At 50.5% G+C, this 13,613-nt stretch overlaps 5 protein-coding genes across 5 annotated transcripts; 2 read left to right on the top strand and 3 right to left on the bottom strand.

Moving 5' to 3' along the window:
- Positions 1-340: 340 nt before the first annotated feature.
- N7506_006215 (exocyst subunit SEC5) lies at positions 341-3,487 on the bottom strand (the record flags this gene model as incomplete). The annotated part of the gene is made up of 2 exons (XM_056955508.1): positions 341-1,072; positions 1,121-3,487. 2 exons carry the CDS (start codon positions 3,485-3,487, stop codon positions 341-343), a joined length of 3,099 nt encoding a protein of 1,032 aa, XP_056809842.1.
- Positions 3,488-3,682: 195 nt separating this feature from the next.
- On the top strand, positions 3,683-5,322 carry N7506_006216 (isocitrate dehydrogenase (NAD(+)) IDH2; the record flags this gene model as incomplete). Its single annotated transcript, XM_056955509.1, has 6 exons — positions 3,683-3,856; positions 3,958-4,023; positions 4,149-4,235; positions 4,286-4,408; positions 4,468-5,187; positions 5,251-5,322. The coding sequence occupies 6 exons, from the start codon at positions 3,683-3,685 to the stop codon at positions 5,320-5,322; spliced, it is 1,242 nt and encodes a 413-aa protein (XP_056809843.1).
- Positions 5,323-5,877: 555 nt separating this feature from the next.
- Positions 5,878-6,944, bottom strand: N7506_006217 (EAF7 family protein; the record flags this gene model as incomplete). Its single annotated transcript, XM_056955510.1, has 4 exons — positions 5,878-6,221; positions 6,285-6,486; positions 6,530-6,693; positions 6,752-6,944. 4 exons carry the CDS (start codon positions 6,942-6,944, stop codon positions 5,878-5,880), a joined length of 903 nt encoding a protein of 300 aa, XP_056809844.1.
- A 176-nt stretch (positions 6,945-7,120) lies between these two features.
- On the top strand, positions 7,121-10,013 carry N7506_006218 (tubulin gamma complex associated family protein; the record flags this gene model as incomplete). Its single annotated transcript, XM_056955511.1, has 2 exons — positions 7,121-7,247; positions 7,297-10,013. 2 exons carry the CDS (start codon positions 7,121-7,123, stop codon positions 10,011-10,013), a joined length of 2,844 nt encoding a protein of 947 aa, XP_056809845.1.
- Positions 10,014-10,284: 271 nt separating this feature from the next.
- On the bottom strand, positions 10,285-13,192 carry niaD (nitrate reductase NiaD; the record flags this gene model as incomplete). Its single annotated transcript, XM_056955512.1, has 7 exons — positions 10,285-11,174; positions 11,224-11,847; positions 11,899-12,122; positions 12,172-12,407; positions 12,469-12,727; positions 12,781-12,880; positions 12,934-13,192. The coding sequence occupies 7 exons, from the start codon at positions 13,190-13,192 to the stop codon at positions 10,285-10,287; spliced, it is 2,592 nt and encodes an 863-aa protein (XP_056809846.1).
- Between the last annotated feature and the right edge of the window lie 421 nt (positions 13,193-13,613).

Here is a 13,613-nt window from a genome sequence, read left to right on the forward strand (position 1 = left end):
CGTTATTGCTCAAATTTCATTCAGGAATTAGCATATACCGCTATGTTCGAGCCAGGCCTTTCCTCTAGGTAATGTTTGGCAGGCAAGATATTCGAGCTCAGTGAAGTGGTCTAAAAGGTTGAAATCGAAGGTGCCGTAGAAAAAAGAGCATATCCCAAATTCTGCTTTGTGTAGTCATTTGGTGATCTTTCAAGCCGTCTTTTACGAAATCTGTCGAATCTCCTGGGCTTTAAATGGTGACCACAAACTATGATATAGATAGTTTCATTTAGGTAATTTGGGTGATAATTCAGTGATGATGATATTGCATCGCTGTATCGTACGTAGACCTTGACATGCGCTAATTTGAAGGTTTGGAGCTGGTACCGGCACTCCTGGGCTTTCTGAAACAAGCGAATTCGCCCTTTGTGCGATCCCTCAACCTTTTCAGCACCACTCGCATCTCACCTAACTCAGCCTGAAGCTTTGTCCGGGCTTCGTTGGTGGTTCGGCGATCTAGTTCCACGTAGATTTGGCTTTGCACGTTTGATGCCTCCTCCGTCGCGTACTGAGCGAGGGTTTGTGCAATGAACTCAGTATCCAAGGTAGCTTGCATGAGAGAGGCCAATGAAAATGAAGACCGAGCACGGAAGGCAGTGAGCAACGATGAAGAGATTTTGGACAAGAGATGTGTCAGAACAGTGGCCAGCAAGGAGAAGGGCGCGTTTGGAGAGCTTCGGCTGGAGCTTGATGATACGGTGGAAGGAATGGTTGTGGAGATCTCCGTGTGAACTAGCACCATGGTCAACATGGCGTTGTAGACATATGGTCGAACTTGCTCCGGACGCTCGGTTGAAGGCTCCCAGTCTGGAGATGCAATGCCCGCTGTGATGGTCTTATCCAGCAACGCAGCAGTGGGGTTGACATATGACTGGAACAGTCGGTCTTCGATTTGGCTGAGGACGTCCCGAACGGTCTTGGCTTCTTCCGTCAACTTAACTGAGAAGGAGGTCTCGAAGTTGGATATCAATTGCGGGACGTGGTCGGCTTGTAGAGCCTTGAGATTGGAGAGAGTTAGGAGGATCCGAACGTTCTGTGAGGTCAGTTAGTCTGTCCGCAAAGAGTTGGCTTGTACACTTACCCTGTTCAAAGAATCGACCGAGTCTGCCGAAAACACAGACATGGCAGCATCTGTGACCTGACTTGTTAAAGCTGGCCGAGCAATTATCCACTCATTCTCCTCTTCAGCTGTCGCAAGACGCTCAGCGTTTTCCACTAGCCCGCTCAGTGCCTTGTAGACACTTGATACGAACTGGGCGCGAACCATCTGGAGAAGTTTTGCAGGAGGCTGGGTGACAACATCCACGGTGCCAGGCTTTGCCATTGCTTCTGAAATATAAAGGATCTTCTGCATTCCACCAAGGATAGCTCCTTCAAATGCCACAAAGAATCCGGGCATCTTGGTCAAATCTCGCTTCTCCGAATCGCGAGTCCAGTCCTCAAGCAGCTTGCAGACTTCCGCATCTTTGCTCCAGGAGGCACATGCTACGCGAGCACATCGATCCCTGGCCACACTGACGAGAACTTTGAGAAGATCGTGTGTTTTCCCGCTGCCACCAACGGGCCGCAATGCTGCCATTTCACTGGCAGCGGTTCCCACAATGATGAGGAATTTGCTCAGGTAATGCACTCCACTGAGCGAATTAGAATATGGAGGCCAGAAGGCATATTCCTCCCAATATTCCCCTAGCTTTGGAGGCGGGAAAGGCAGGTTCTTTGGATCCAGCTTGAATCGAGATTCGGTCGGAGTGATGCCTCTGGACTCTGGGGTCGAGGGACTCGGTGGCACTGGAGAGAAAAGTAAAGAAACATCTTCAATAGGGGGTTCTGTGAAAAGGAGCACGACATTCTCTCGAATGAGATTGACCAGCTCCACCACCCCTCTCTCTAACTCCCGGATGTTCTCTGTAGAAAGTCGGTGATGTTTGCGACTTTCCCCCTCAAACCCGGCAGGCAAAAGCCGCTGCCGATTGCCATCGATGAAAGATTGTGCCACCTCCCAGAAATCCAATACCTCGCCAAGCAAGCCATTTTGTGAAGAAAGAAGTCTGTTCAAGAACGCCTGTATACATTCCCACAGCTCAATGACTTGATCGGTATCGAGCCGCTCTGGACTTTCGGTTGAGCCTTCTCGGGGTGCTAGGCGTAGATACGACGCAATTGCTTGGGCGGTTGGCTTATCTCCACCTGCAAGTCTTCGCCGTAGAATTTCGATTTCGACCTTGCATCGCTCGGAGAAACCGGAGATTTTGGCCTTCAGGAAATCGAATCGACTTTGAAGCCATGTCCAGATCGGGTTGTCTTCAACACCCAACTCCAACAACGCCCCAATCAGCTCCATGTGTTCTTCAACGGGACCCAAAGCAGTGGTTGTAGTTGATATAGTGGGGGCATCGGCTAGACGTCTCCAGAGCTCACGCTTGAAATCGTGGATTTGCTGATCAACATCCACCCACATTCGACCCATAGCTAGGATTGTATGTGTCTCAGTGTCATTCAATTGGCGACGTGGGCTGGATGAGGCTCTCTCGGCAATATCCTTGGCCTGATTGGCAATGGTTCTGGCTTTTGTGTACTGCTCGAAAACAGCTTCATAGTCGCGTTGCTGAATGGACTTTGACAAATTACTTCCAATTTCATAAACGTCACGATTCTTCTCCATGGTTTCGACCACAGATTTAAGCATTTGCTCTCGCTCCCGACCTCCGAGAGCTGGACCCCACACTTCCTCTGCTTTCACGGATGCCTCAACCAACGGGCCGCGGATACCTTTCATGCCATACTCGCTCTCCTTGACGAGCGCAGTCTTCTTGGCCGCCACTGGGGCGGGAGAGACACTTCGTTGCTGACCTGAATAGCTGCGGAAGTGACCTGATCTGCGAGGACCCAGACCAGGTTGCTTTTCCACGCCCTGATTCCTCATCTCTGTGTAGACGCTGTCAATGGTTGCCTTGGCGCGGACGAAGCGCTCGAAGTTGGCCTCGACCAACACTTTCAGCGACGCGGACTTTTGATCGATAGAGTGCGATAGGTTGTCGAGGCCGCTAGTTAGCGATTCGATAGATGCCGAGTGGTGCGCCTGGGACAGAAAGAGCGCGGGCGAGAATGACGTTGACGATAACAAGAACCGAGAGCGATTCCCATTCTCTTCCTCTAATGGCATGCCTCGTTGTTTCAGGATCCTCAGGACACTGTCACTGGTACCCAATGGATCTGGCTCATCCTTCTGTGCTGTCTCCCTGCCATCCTTCCCGCGTCGTGGGCCGAAGTTGCTCCTCCAATCGCTGGGACTTCGTTCGAGGGCGATGTATCGTGACTTGCGGGGGCGTGAATCTGATCGCTGAACTGGCTCATGTTCGGGTTGATCAGCCTCGTCCAGAGTTGCTGGCCATTCGTCCGGGAACTCGGAGGGAAGGTTGTAGTGGCTTGCGACGTCGAGGTCCGCCATGATTATGAGGTGGGATGGAGGCGGCAAATAGGGCAAATTGACATTAAAAGGTCAGGGACCCCCGAATATGAGCCCGCTTAACACGATAGAGCTAGAAGCCGAATACCAAGTAGCTTGAATGTTGCGTCGCAAGAGACCCTGTAGTCAAGAGTGGACACCACGGTGGACTCGGGCCGGGGGGAAGTCAAACCACCAATGCCCGGTCGGATCGGTGCGGCGCCGAGAGATTTGAATTCTTTCTCCCCTTCTCCTTCTTCCTTCCTCCCCACCACCTTAAGCTTCTTCCCCAGAACCGACCCAAGGGATCTTTTCAAAATGATCGCTGCACGGAACTTCTCTGCTGCTCGTCAGTGCCTGCGCCCGTCCCGCGTGACCCCCCCGTTTCGCTGCTCCCATCGCGCAGGTACCACCCCCCCTCGGATATCAACTCGATGAGCTCAATTGGCTGACTGTCGAACTTGCTTTTTCAGATCCGCTTTTACGCCAGCCCTGCGCAAGAGGCCGTTGCCAAGTTCAAGGGTCAGAAGGGTCCTGATGTACGTGTTGCTACCCACCGAAACCGTTTTTTTCATGATGCCGGCGCCAGCCGTGCACCCGCTCCACCACCCTATATTCACATAATTCCATAATGGCGACAATACTGATTTGAATTGTGAATTAGGGCAAGTACACCGTTACTCTGATTGAGGGTGATGGTATCGGTCCTGAGATCGCCCAGTCCATCAAGGACATCTTCGAGGCTGCTAAGGTAGAGATGATTGATTCTTCAGCTTGATCAAAATACTAAGTCAATTCCAGGCCCCCGTCAAGTGGGAATCCGTCGATGTCACCCCCATCCTTAAGGATGGCAAGACCGCCATTCCCGACGATGCCATTGCCAGTGTGCGCCGCAACTACGTCGCGCTCAAGGGTCCCCTGGCTGTACGTCTTAACATTCAACTACATCGCCTGTGATGCGCGATACTGACTAGCTATTCCAGACACCCGTTGGCAAGGGTCACGTTTCCCTGAACCTGACTCTCCGTCGCACTTTCAACCTGTTCGCCAACCTGCGTCCCTGCAAGTCCATCGCTGGCTACAAGACCCCCTACGACAACGTCGACACTGTTCTCATCCGTGAGAACACCGAGGGTGAATACTCCGGCATTGAGCACGTCGTCGTCGACGGTGTCGTTCAGAGCATCAAGCTCATCACCAAGGAGGCTTCCGAGCGTGTCCTCCGTTTCGCCTTCCAGTACGCGCAGTCCATCAACAAGAAGAAGGTCCGCGTTGTCCACAAGGCCACCATCATGAAGATGTCCGACGGTCTCTTCCTCAACACCGCCCGCGAGATCGCCAAGGAGTTCCCCGACATTGAGTTCGACGCTGAGTTGCTGGACAACTCTTGCCTCAAGATCGTCACCGACCCTACCCCCTACAACGACAAGGTTCTTGTCATGCCCAACTTGTACGGTGACATTCTGTCCGACATGTGCGCCGGTCTCATCGGTGGTCTCGGTCTTACTCCCTCCGGTAACATCGGTGACGAGTGCTCCATCTTCGAGGCCGTCCACGGTTCCGCCCCCGACATTGCCGGTCAGGGTCTCGCCAACCCCACTGCTCTGCTTCTGAGCTCCATCATGATGCTGCAGCACATGGGTCTCCACGACCACGCCGCCCGCATCCAGAAGGCTACCTTCGACACTCTCGCCGAGGGCAAGGTGAGTTACATTCCGAAATCTTCCATATAATAATCTGTGCAATACTGACTTTGTTTTCTGCAGTCCCTCACTGGTGACCTTGGCGGTAAGGCCAAGACTCACGAGTACGCCGGAGCCATCATCAAGCGTCTGTAAACCAGTCGCTGTTTAGATTCCTTGTACTATGACCCCTTGATCTATTCCCTTTGTACCTTCGAACGACATTAGACCTATAGCGATCGAAATATACCTACTTTTGTGGTTACAGCCTGAGAACGTTATATACGTTGCCCAATTTCAAAGATCTCTTTCCAAGTTTGAAACTATTCCAACTGATGTTGCGTCTTTCGTTGGAGTTATTCCATCTTATTCACATTTAATTCAGGCCTGCATTGTGCACAGGTTGCGAAGGCCCCATGTCTCGACATAGTTTCTTCACTTAACATATACCTCTGCTGGCAGTTACACATGATCGATTTCTGGATCATATGTCCAAGAGTCAGTAGATACATCCTTGATATGGGACTCTTGACCCAGCTCAATGAAATCGAAGGTGATATGTTGTTCTGCATATATTACAGCAGAAAGGTAACACTGGTCGCGAAAGACCAATAATCATACACCACCGGAAACGAAACAAAAAATAAAGGAAATCCTGCCCAAACTCCATAGGTATCAAGGCTTAATTGCACATCAACAAATCCTCCCATCTTAGCGCCGCCGTCCGGAACTGCGTGTCGCAGTACCACTTGAAGGCTTCTTATCTTTAGCTTTAGAGCGGGACGTCTGGGCTCGGGTGCTTCGAGAGCCACCTTTATCTTCTTCCTCGCCTCCTTCCCCTTCATCACTGTGCCCCTCAGAGCCCTCGTCACCTTCATCATCTTCATCGTTAGCGCCAGTATCTTCTGCCGAATCACCGCCTTCGTCTGATGTCTTGCCCTGACTTCCCGGGTCAATTTCAACTTGCAGACGGGTAGAGCGTGTGCCTCTCGTAGATGGACGAGCGCTTCGGTTGGAGTTGCGGCCTCGAGATGGAGCAGGGGAAGATCGCGGTTCTGAGGTGTGTCAATGTTAGTATACAATCAAAGTCGTGAGCCGAGGAGTCCGCTTGTGCCTACCATCTGTATCTGCCACTGTGCTTCCTCGCCGTGACTCGGCTGCTCGGCTAGTGCGACTGGCAACGGGTGATAGTGAATCTTCCATCGCAAGTCGTCTTTCAAACATCATATCGCCGTACTCATCGTACGGAAGCTCGAATGGACAGTACATCTCACTTGACTTGTCATCATCATCGTTCGCATCTGTGATCACCGAATCTTCCTGCAGAAAGAGCTGTGTCAGCAAGATAAATCCAAGGTCAGACACGTATACTGTGACTTGCCCGCTCGTCCAGAGCCTCCAGATTGTAAAGGGAGCCCAGCTTCTTCCAAATTCCCGGAATGCGCATATGTTCCGCCGTTGATGGCGCATAACCTTGACTCTTTAGGTAGTCTGAAATCGCGAGCATTCGAAAGTGTTTGTGTACGCCTGCGGGATCAAACGGTTAGTTGCGATGTCCTATCCAAAGCAGCACAATTGAACCTACCAACAGGTTTCCATTTAATAATTGCCTTGAGAAGTGCTGTCTCTTGCTCGTCGGTCCACGGATCTGAGATGAGGTCGTAGTCTGTGTCTGGCTTGCCGGCGCTGTCGCTTGACGGGGTATCAGCGCTTGATTGCGCGGTATCATCTTGAGGTGTGGGCGAGTGCGCGCGCTTGGTCTTCTTTCTGGGAGGCATTTTGGTAATTGTCAGCGCACCTGAATGTGCTGTGACAAGAAGTAAATGGAAGTGGGAGGTGGTTGAGCTTCTGCAGGGCGACACTTTCTGTTATCGAAGGGCCCGTGCACGCGATAGCCATCTCCGTCGCGGGACCATGTTGCACGCGTCAAACATCTACTAAGCATGGTCTCACTATGGATCAATATGACCACGAGTTGGATCCGTTCTCCAGCGAGAGCCTCTGGAGGCTTTCGAAGTTCAGCATAGAAGCTCTGCAACCATTGGAGTCTCTACCGTGGAACACTTCATTGTCCGGCAAGTGTCAACCAGACCTTCCCTGAACTTTGCTAACAACCTTTGTCTCGAATAGGTGATCCCATATCTCGCTTCGAAATCCCAAATGAGCCCTTAGACAAAGTTGACCCAGTATGGAAGTTGGAACTATTTCCCAGTGGGCTGGAGCCACCCGAGTCAGCTGCCGACTCAAGCATCGACCCGTCTATAGATGGCTTGTCTGATGCCTCTGGCGACTGCTTGAAGGACATACCCCAAGAAGAAAACGATATCTGGTCCTCGGCACTGTTTCAAGAAGACAATGATCAACCAATACCGCAAAAATCATGGGAGAAGTACCACGACCGGCCATTTCAAGAACCCATGTCTGCCTATGTTAGCGAATCTGGCGCCCAAGGATTTGACGCGGTACTGGCGCATCAACGGGCCATAACAGGGAAGACGTCTCCTCGAATGGTTCGAACAGATGTTTTCCTGCGATCACTGCTCCGTCTGGGACTTGGCTGGAGCTCGGCGTTCTTTCGTTGGAACACAACCAGCAATCAATTCGACAGAGCTATTGAGGACTTCCGAATTTCCGGTATCAGCTCGCCGGCGTTGGAAAACATCATTGGATATGTGCTTCACATCGGTACCAATGTGCAGCGCATGCGGTCATTTGCACAACATCCGCCCTCCAAGTGCAGAGAATTGCCCGCTCTTTACACATTGAGAAGTACAACCGCAGCCATTATCTTCATCCTTGAGCAGCAAATATCTGATCATTCAAAAAACATTGACTCGCTCCTCCAAATCCGAGCCTTATTCCATCGCTGCGGTGACTTGATAGGCGCGCTTGCTGCCATTGTTGGCGCAGCGCAAATAGCTGTGTCTGATGCACAAGTTATATCGACAGTCATGGAACGCTCAGTTTCTTTTACGCAGAGATTTGGTTGGATGGAAAAACTATTGCATGAGGTTGTGATTCGAGTAACTCAACCTTGGTTCAGATTTATCGAGAACTGGGTTGGACTTCGATCGGAAGAGACGGCCCTGAAGCAAGAATTAGCTAGCGGCAAGTCATTCGTTCGCTTGGAGGTTGACGAACCGGGCAAGTTCAAGACTGGACCGGCACGAGTCGACCATATGTACCAAGCTCAACACATGCCATCTTTCATCCCTGTCGACCAATCCCGCTCTATGTTTGAAAGTGGCTGCAGTCTTCAATTGTTGAAACAATCCCATCCAGATCACCCCATTGCGCGACGCGATGTACTTTCTAGAACGGGTGGCCTTCAGCTGCATTTTGCCACCTCCTGGGCTGATATCGAGCAAATTCAAACAAGAGCCAAAGAGTATGAACTAAGCCTGCGAGCCGAAATCGAGAGATACCATCGTGGAGATTCCACTGAGGAACATTCTTCAAACGAGAGCACTGCTCATACGGTCGACATCGGGTCAACCTTTGAGCTTTTTGATATCGACGGTGAAAGCTCTGCCCAAGGACCAGCCACGAGCAATGCCACTCTCTCAAAGGATGTATTTCACCAACTGATAGCGAAAGCACGCCGAATCGAACCAGAGCCCATTGGTCAAACAAGTATGCTCGGCCCTGAATTGGCATCTGGTCTTCATCTGTCCATTGCGCCAATTCTTGCAACGCAAGCGCTTCTCATTGATTACTCCTGTCTCCATCACCTTTTCAAAGAACACAACCTACGCCAGCATTTGAGTATTCAATGGCGATTTCAGCTACTGGGAGAGGGGTCGTTTGTATCCCGTCTCTCCAACTCCCTGTTCGACCCAGAAATGGAAAGCGGAGAGCGAAGGGCCGGAAAGGTACGCAGTGGCATTGACACCGGACTACGGCTTGGGAGTCGCGATACCTGGCCTCCCGCTAGTTCGGAACTGCGCTTGGTTCTTATCGGTCTATTGGGTGATTGCTACTTTGGCAACAAAGATGCAGATGACTCCGAAAAAGCACACATTCGAAGGGATAATGAACTTCCCGGAGGTCTCAGCTTTGGGATTCGAGAATTGTCTGACGAGGAAATCGATCGATGCCGAAATCCGAATGCAATAGAGGCACTGGACTTCCTTCGCCTGCATTACACGCCACCTAGGGTTCTAGAGTCCATCATCACCGCCCGCTCTCTCAACAAGTACGATCAGCTGTTCAAACACTTGCTCCGACTCTTGCGAATGGTTTCCGCTGTCAAAGGCATCGTCCGCGATTCTACATCACGAGGATCTCTGTCGGGAGACACGCGAAATGTCTCCCAAAAGTTCCGAGTGGATGCGCAGCACTTCGTCCTTGCATTCAGTGATTATTGTTTCCATATCGGAATTGGGTCAATATGGCAGCGCTTTCAAGATACGCTAGCCAAGATTGAACGCTGCATCAACCGAGGCGACATTGACGGCACTATCGAAGCGGCCCACTCCGTACCTCGACTCCGCGATTACCATGAAGACATCCTCGATCAAATGTTGTTTGCGTTTTTCCTCAGTAAACGCCACGCACAGGCTGCCAAGTTACTCGAGTCCATCTTCGGAGCTATCTTGGCGTTTGGTCCTCTGTCAAGTGCAGATGGAAAGGGATTCCGTTGCGAAAGCGAAGAAGCTGTTCTTCACTTGTACCAACAATTCAGGAAGCAGACCTCCGCTTTTGTTGGATACTTGCGCGGCATGGAGACCGGAAAGGCTACATCCAAATCAATGGCTAAATCTGGGACATTCTTTCTATCGCGCACGGATCCCACCAGCGTGTTTGAGCACCTACGCGTCAGGTTAGATATGAGGGAGTACTACTGATCAAAGAGCCATATCGCCACGCGGTTTAAATGAGCTAGTATGTACGATCTGCAGCTATTGCCATTTCATTTCTTTGCATTGGAGCGATTTTTATGATTAATGATTCACGAAACAAAACAATTCACATTCAATATCACTCACTCCTGTTCACATGAAAACGCCATATGTTCTGATCTATCAGACTTCAACCAATCTATACCGCAATCCTGATTATAAAAACTCGCTCAAAAAACATAGTTTCCCCAACGCCGATCAGGAAAAGACTTGTTATCTAAAAGAAGTGCAGGTCCGACTCATTCCAGCCTTGAGCGAGCAGGATCGCCCGGGCAGACTTCTCCATGGGCCCAGGTCCACAAACCAAAACCATACTCTGCTCTTCCGGGGCCGCATACTCTGCAAGAAGTTCTTCTGAAATGCGACCTCGTCGACCAGTCCAAGTATCTGATCCCTTTGTCAACGTGTGCACGACGTTACATTTCCTCTGATCAAGGGCCACATAAGCATCAAGATCTGAGCGGCATAGAATATCCTCTTCTTGTCTGTTTCCATTGAGGACAACACACTGAGTTGGATCTTGCGAGTCTTGCATAACAGCCCTCAGGACTTGGAAGACTGGAGTGATACCTGTTCCTCCGCAAATCATCTTAAATGAGCGGAGGTGGCGTTCCTTGCCGGCAATCGAGACTCGACCATTGCCAAGATACTCAAATCGACCAGTTGGACCCTTGCAGTCGATCACTGAGCCCAATGCGAGTTTGTCCAGGGCTAGCGTCATCTTGCCTCCTGGAATTGTTTCACTTGGGAAATAAATCTTCACCAGTAATTCCATCTTTCCTATCAGATTCGTGTCTGACATTGGGGTATATGATCTGATCACTGCTTCGTTGCCGATTGGGTCTTGGACCTTGATCATCAGATGCTGACCGATCGGTAAACCCAGGGTTTGCTTCTCGTGCTCCAGGTCGAAGATGAATAGCCTTGTGTCCCATGACACATTCTTCTTCTCTGTGAGGGTGGCCTTTGTCCATTCTCGCGACTGGAGGAAGACTTCGCGTGGTTCACTTGAACTTGAGGATGATTTCTGGTTTAATGCCTCAAGGGATGCCTTGTCCAATGTACCAATATGATAATCGGGCATCATCTTTTTCGCAGTTTCACTGTCTGAGAAAGGTTAGCAATATGTTCATCACATGCTCAGAGGGGGACTCACGAATTGCAAGGAAGTCTTCGGATACATCCAGACCGGCAGAGGATGTGATACTGATCGCTCCACCAGGATGGCCCTCAAGGAAGCCTGTTCCATCATAAACCTCGCCATTGACCACAAACCAAGGCTTTTCACTGCTGCTGTTGGCTTTGAACTCTTGCAAGTCGATCTGTCGGCTCACACCGTCCTTCTTCATGTTGATCTCGCTCACAGGCTCCGGCGCAACAGGCTCTTCGCCTTGCTGTCTCTCACCCCAGGTACCATTGAGTAAATCACCACCTTCCTTCTTCACTCTTTCCATCCACCCACCTGCCCGAGATGGATGCGTGGGATGCTCAAACTTGAGAGTATTACCCTCTTTCGTGATTGTCACTCGGAACCAGGGGTTGTTCATCATACCCAGGACAGACCAGTACATGTCACGCGGCTGGGCGCTCAATGCATCATCCACTGCCCTGACCAGAATTGCGTCGCTGGTCTCTAAATCTGATACCGGGATGTTCAGGGACCAGAACGACCAGCAGAAACACGATTCCCTCCACCACATATCCACTTTACCGCCGAAGAGGTCGCCCTCAAAATCGCGATATTTGTCTTCTGCGTACTCGATCTCGGACAGTCGCCATGCTAAGATAAACAGTCAGCTTGGCTCCAAGACCAGGGTGGGATACTCCTTACATTTGCCTCTATCCAAGGAGATCTCAACTTTGGTGATCCTTCGCCCGCCACCAGCATAAGCATAACCCTTTACTGTATAGCTTGGTCCCGCAGTTGCCAAATCAAGAACTTCTTCATGTTGTGGATATGCCACCGCTGAGTTGACATTGAGTTCGTAGATGGCATATCGCTCATCAGTCCACCACTTGCGATCCTGCGCAGACATTTCAGGCGTCACCATTGTACTGTTTTGATTAGCATATTTTACCACGGGGACATTAGAGCCAAACTCACGGCAGCACACGGTTGTCGTTGATGTGATACCAGTTATCACTTGGTTCGTCGGTCAGAATCAACTTCTTCAACCATTTCACGCTTCGTCCGCCGATTTGACCAGGCACTACCGCTCGCAGCGGGCGACCATGGTCTGGGCGAAGGTCTTCGCCGTTCATCTTATGGGCTAGCATGATTCCTCGATGTGGATCCATGGCCCAGTTCAACTTTACTGAAGTTCCATAGAACCCATTGGGCTATGAGATGTTAGCCATGTTCGGTGTTTCCCTTTGGCACACACTCATCCGGAAGTCTTACCAGTTTATCAGCACCCTCCATACAAACATACTTTGCTCGTCGGAGTGGCTTTGCACTGCGCAATATATCTGCCATCATTGGACCAGTGAAGAGAGCCGTTGATAATCCTGCTGGGCCCCATGAGAAACCCTTCGATTTCCGAACCGTGTTTTGTTCCTTTCGTCTGTTACCAGCACAGACAAGTGTGATCGGGGCAGTGATCTGGTCGTATTTCTGGAGGATCTCTCGGAAGTTGAGAACTAAAGGCTTTTCAACTAGCCTGGAAGATCGATCAGCCTTTGAATATCCACAAATAGAATCTGCCTGACTGACCCTTCTATACTGATTTCCCAATTAGGGATGTCTTCATCGAGGACTTCCGGCACTGGGCCGTGGTTTCGAACATAGAACAGTTCCGGAGAAGTGAGGAATCCTTGAAGTTTGATTCATTTAGCTAAGCTCATGTCGATGCAACGGGAAGCATACCTTCATTATACAATGCCGTCAGGGGTGGCTCTACATTGAACGGATGCACACCCGTCAACCGAATCAGCCGTGGATCGCGAGGCACATGGCTGTCTGGTGTGATCTTGTCGACTTCTAGAATCTCGACGGGCTTTTTTGACGGTGGCGGCAATGGCACATCTGGTTCTGCTGGGCTTGGGACAATGCTCTCTATAGTAATCTCGCCATTCTTGGGGGGTAGCACATCGGCCACTTGGAAAGTGGTGATAGTAGTGGTCATTTTGATGTGAGTGTGCACGAAATTCCACAATCTCGACCTTAGAAGTTATAGGTAGAATCAAAATTGAAATATAACCACTTGGAATGTATTGGTAGGTACTGGTATCCAAAGCCCGCGGGTCATCGGCAAGAAAGGCAAGGGTGGAACATATTTTTGAGGCATTTCAATTAACGTCAGCCCTCGAGACCCATCTCCGCGGACCACTCTAAAGCATCAACCCATCATAACCGTGGAGTTTTTTTGATAGCAATAGAATCAGCACATAACTGGCTGAGAGTCGAGTAGTAAGAACATCAGCATTTCATAAAGCCAAGCAACGCTATCTAAGATAAGCCGCTAGTGGCAGCCAATTAGAGCGAGCTTATATCTACGACCTCCGCGGAGATGCACGCTGATCGCCCATTCCTGTTTCTTCCGATTA

Source organism: Penicillium brevicompactum, assembly GCF_028827555.1.
Source record: "Penicillium brevicompactum strain IBT 35665 chromosome Unknown utg000005l_segment0_segment0, whole genome shotgun sequence".
Lineage (NCBI taxonomy): Eukaryota > Fungi > Ascomycota > Eurotiomycetes > Eurotiales > Aspergillaceae > Penicillium > Penicillium brevicompactum.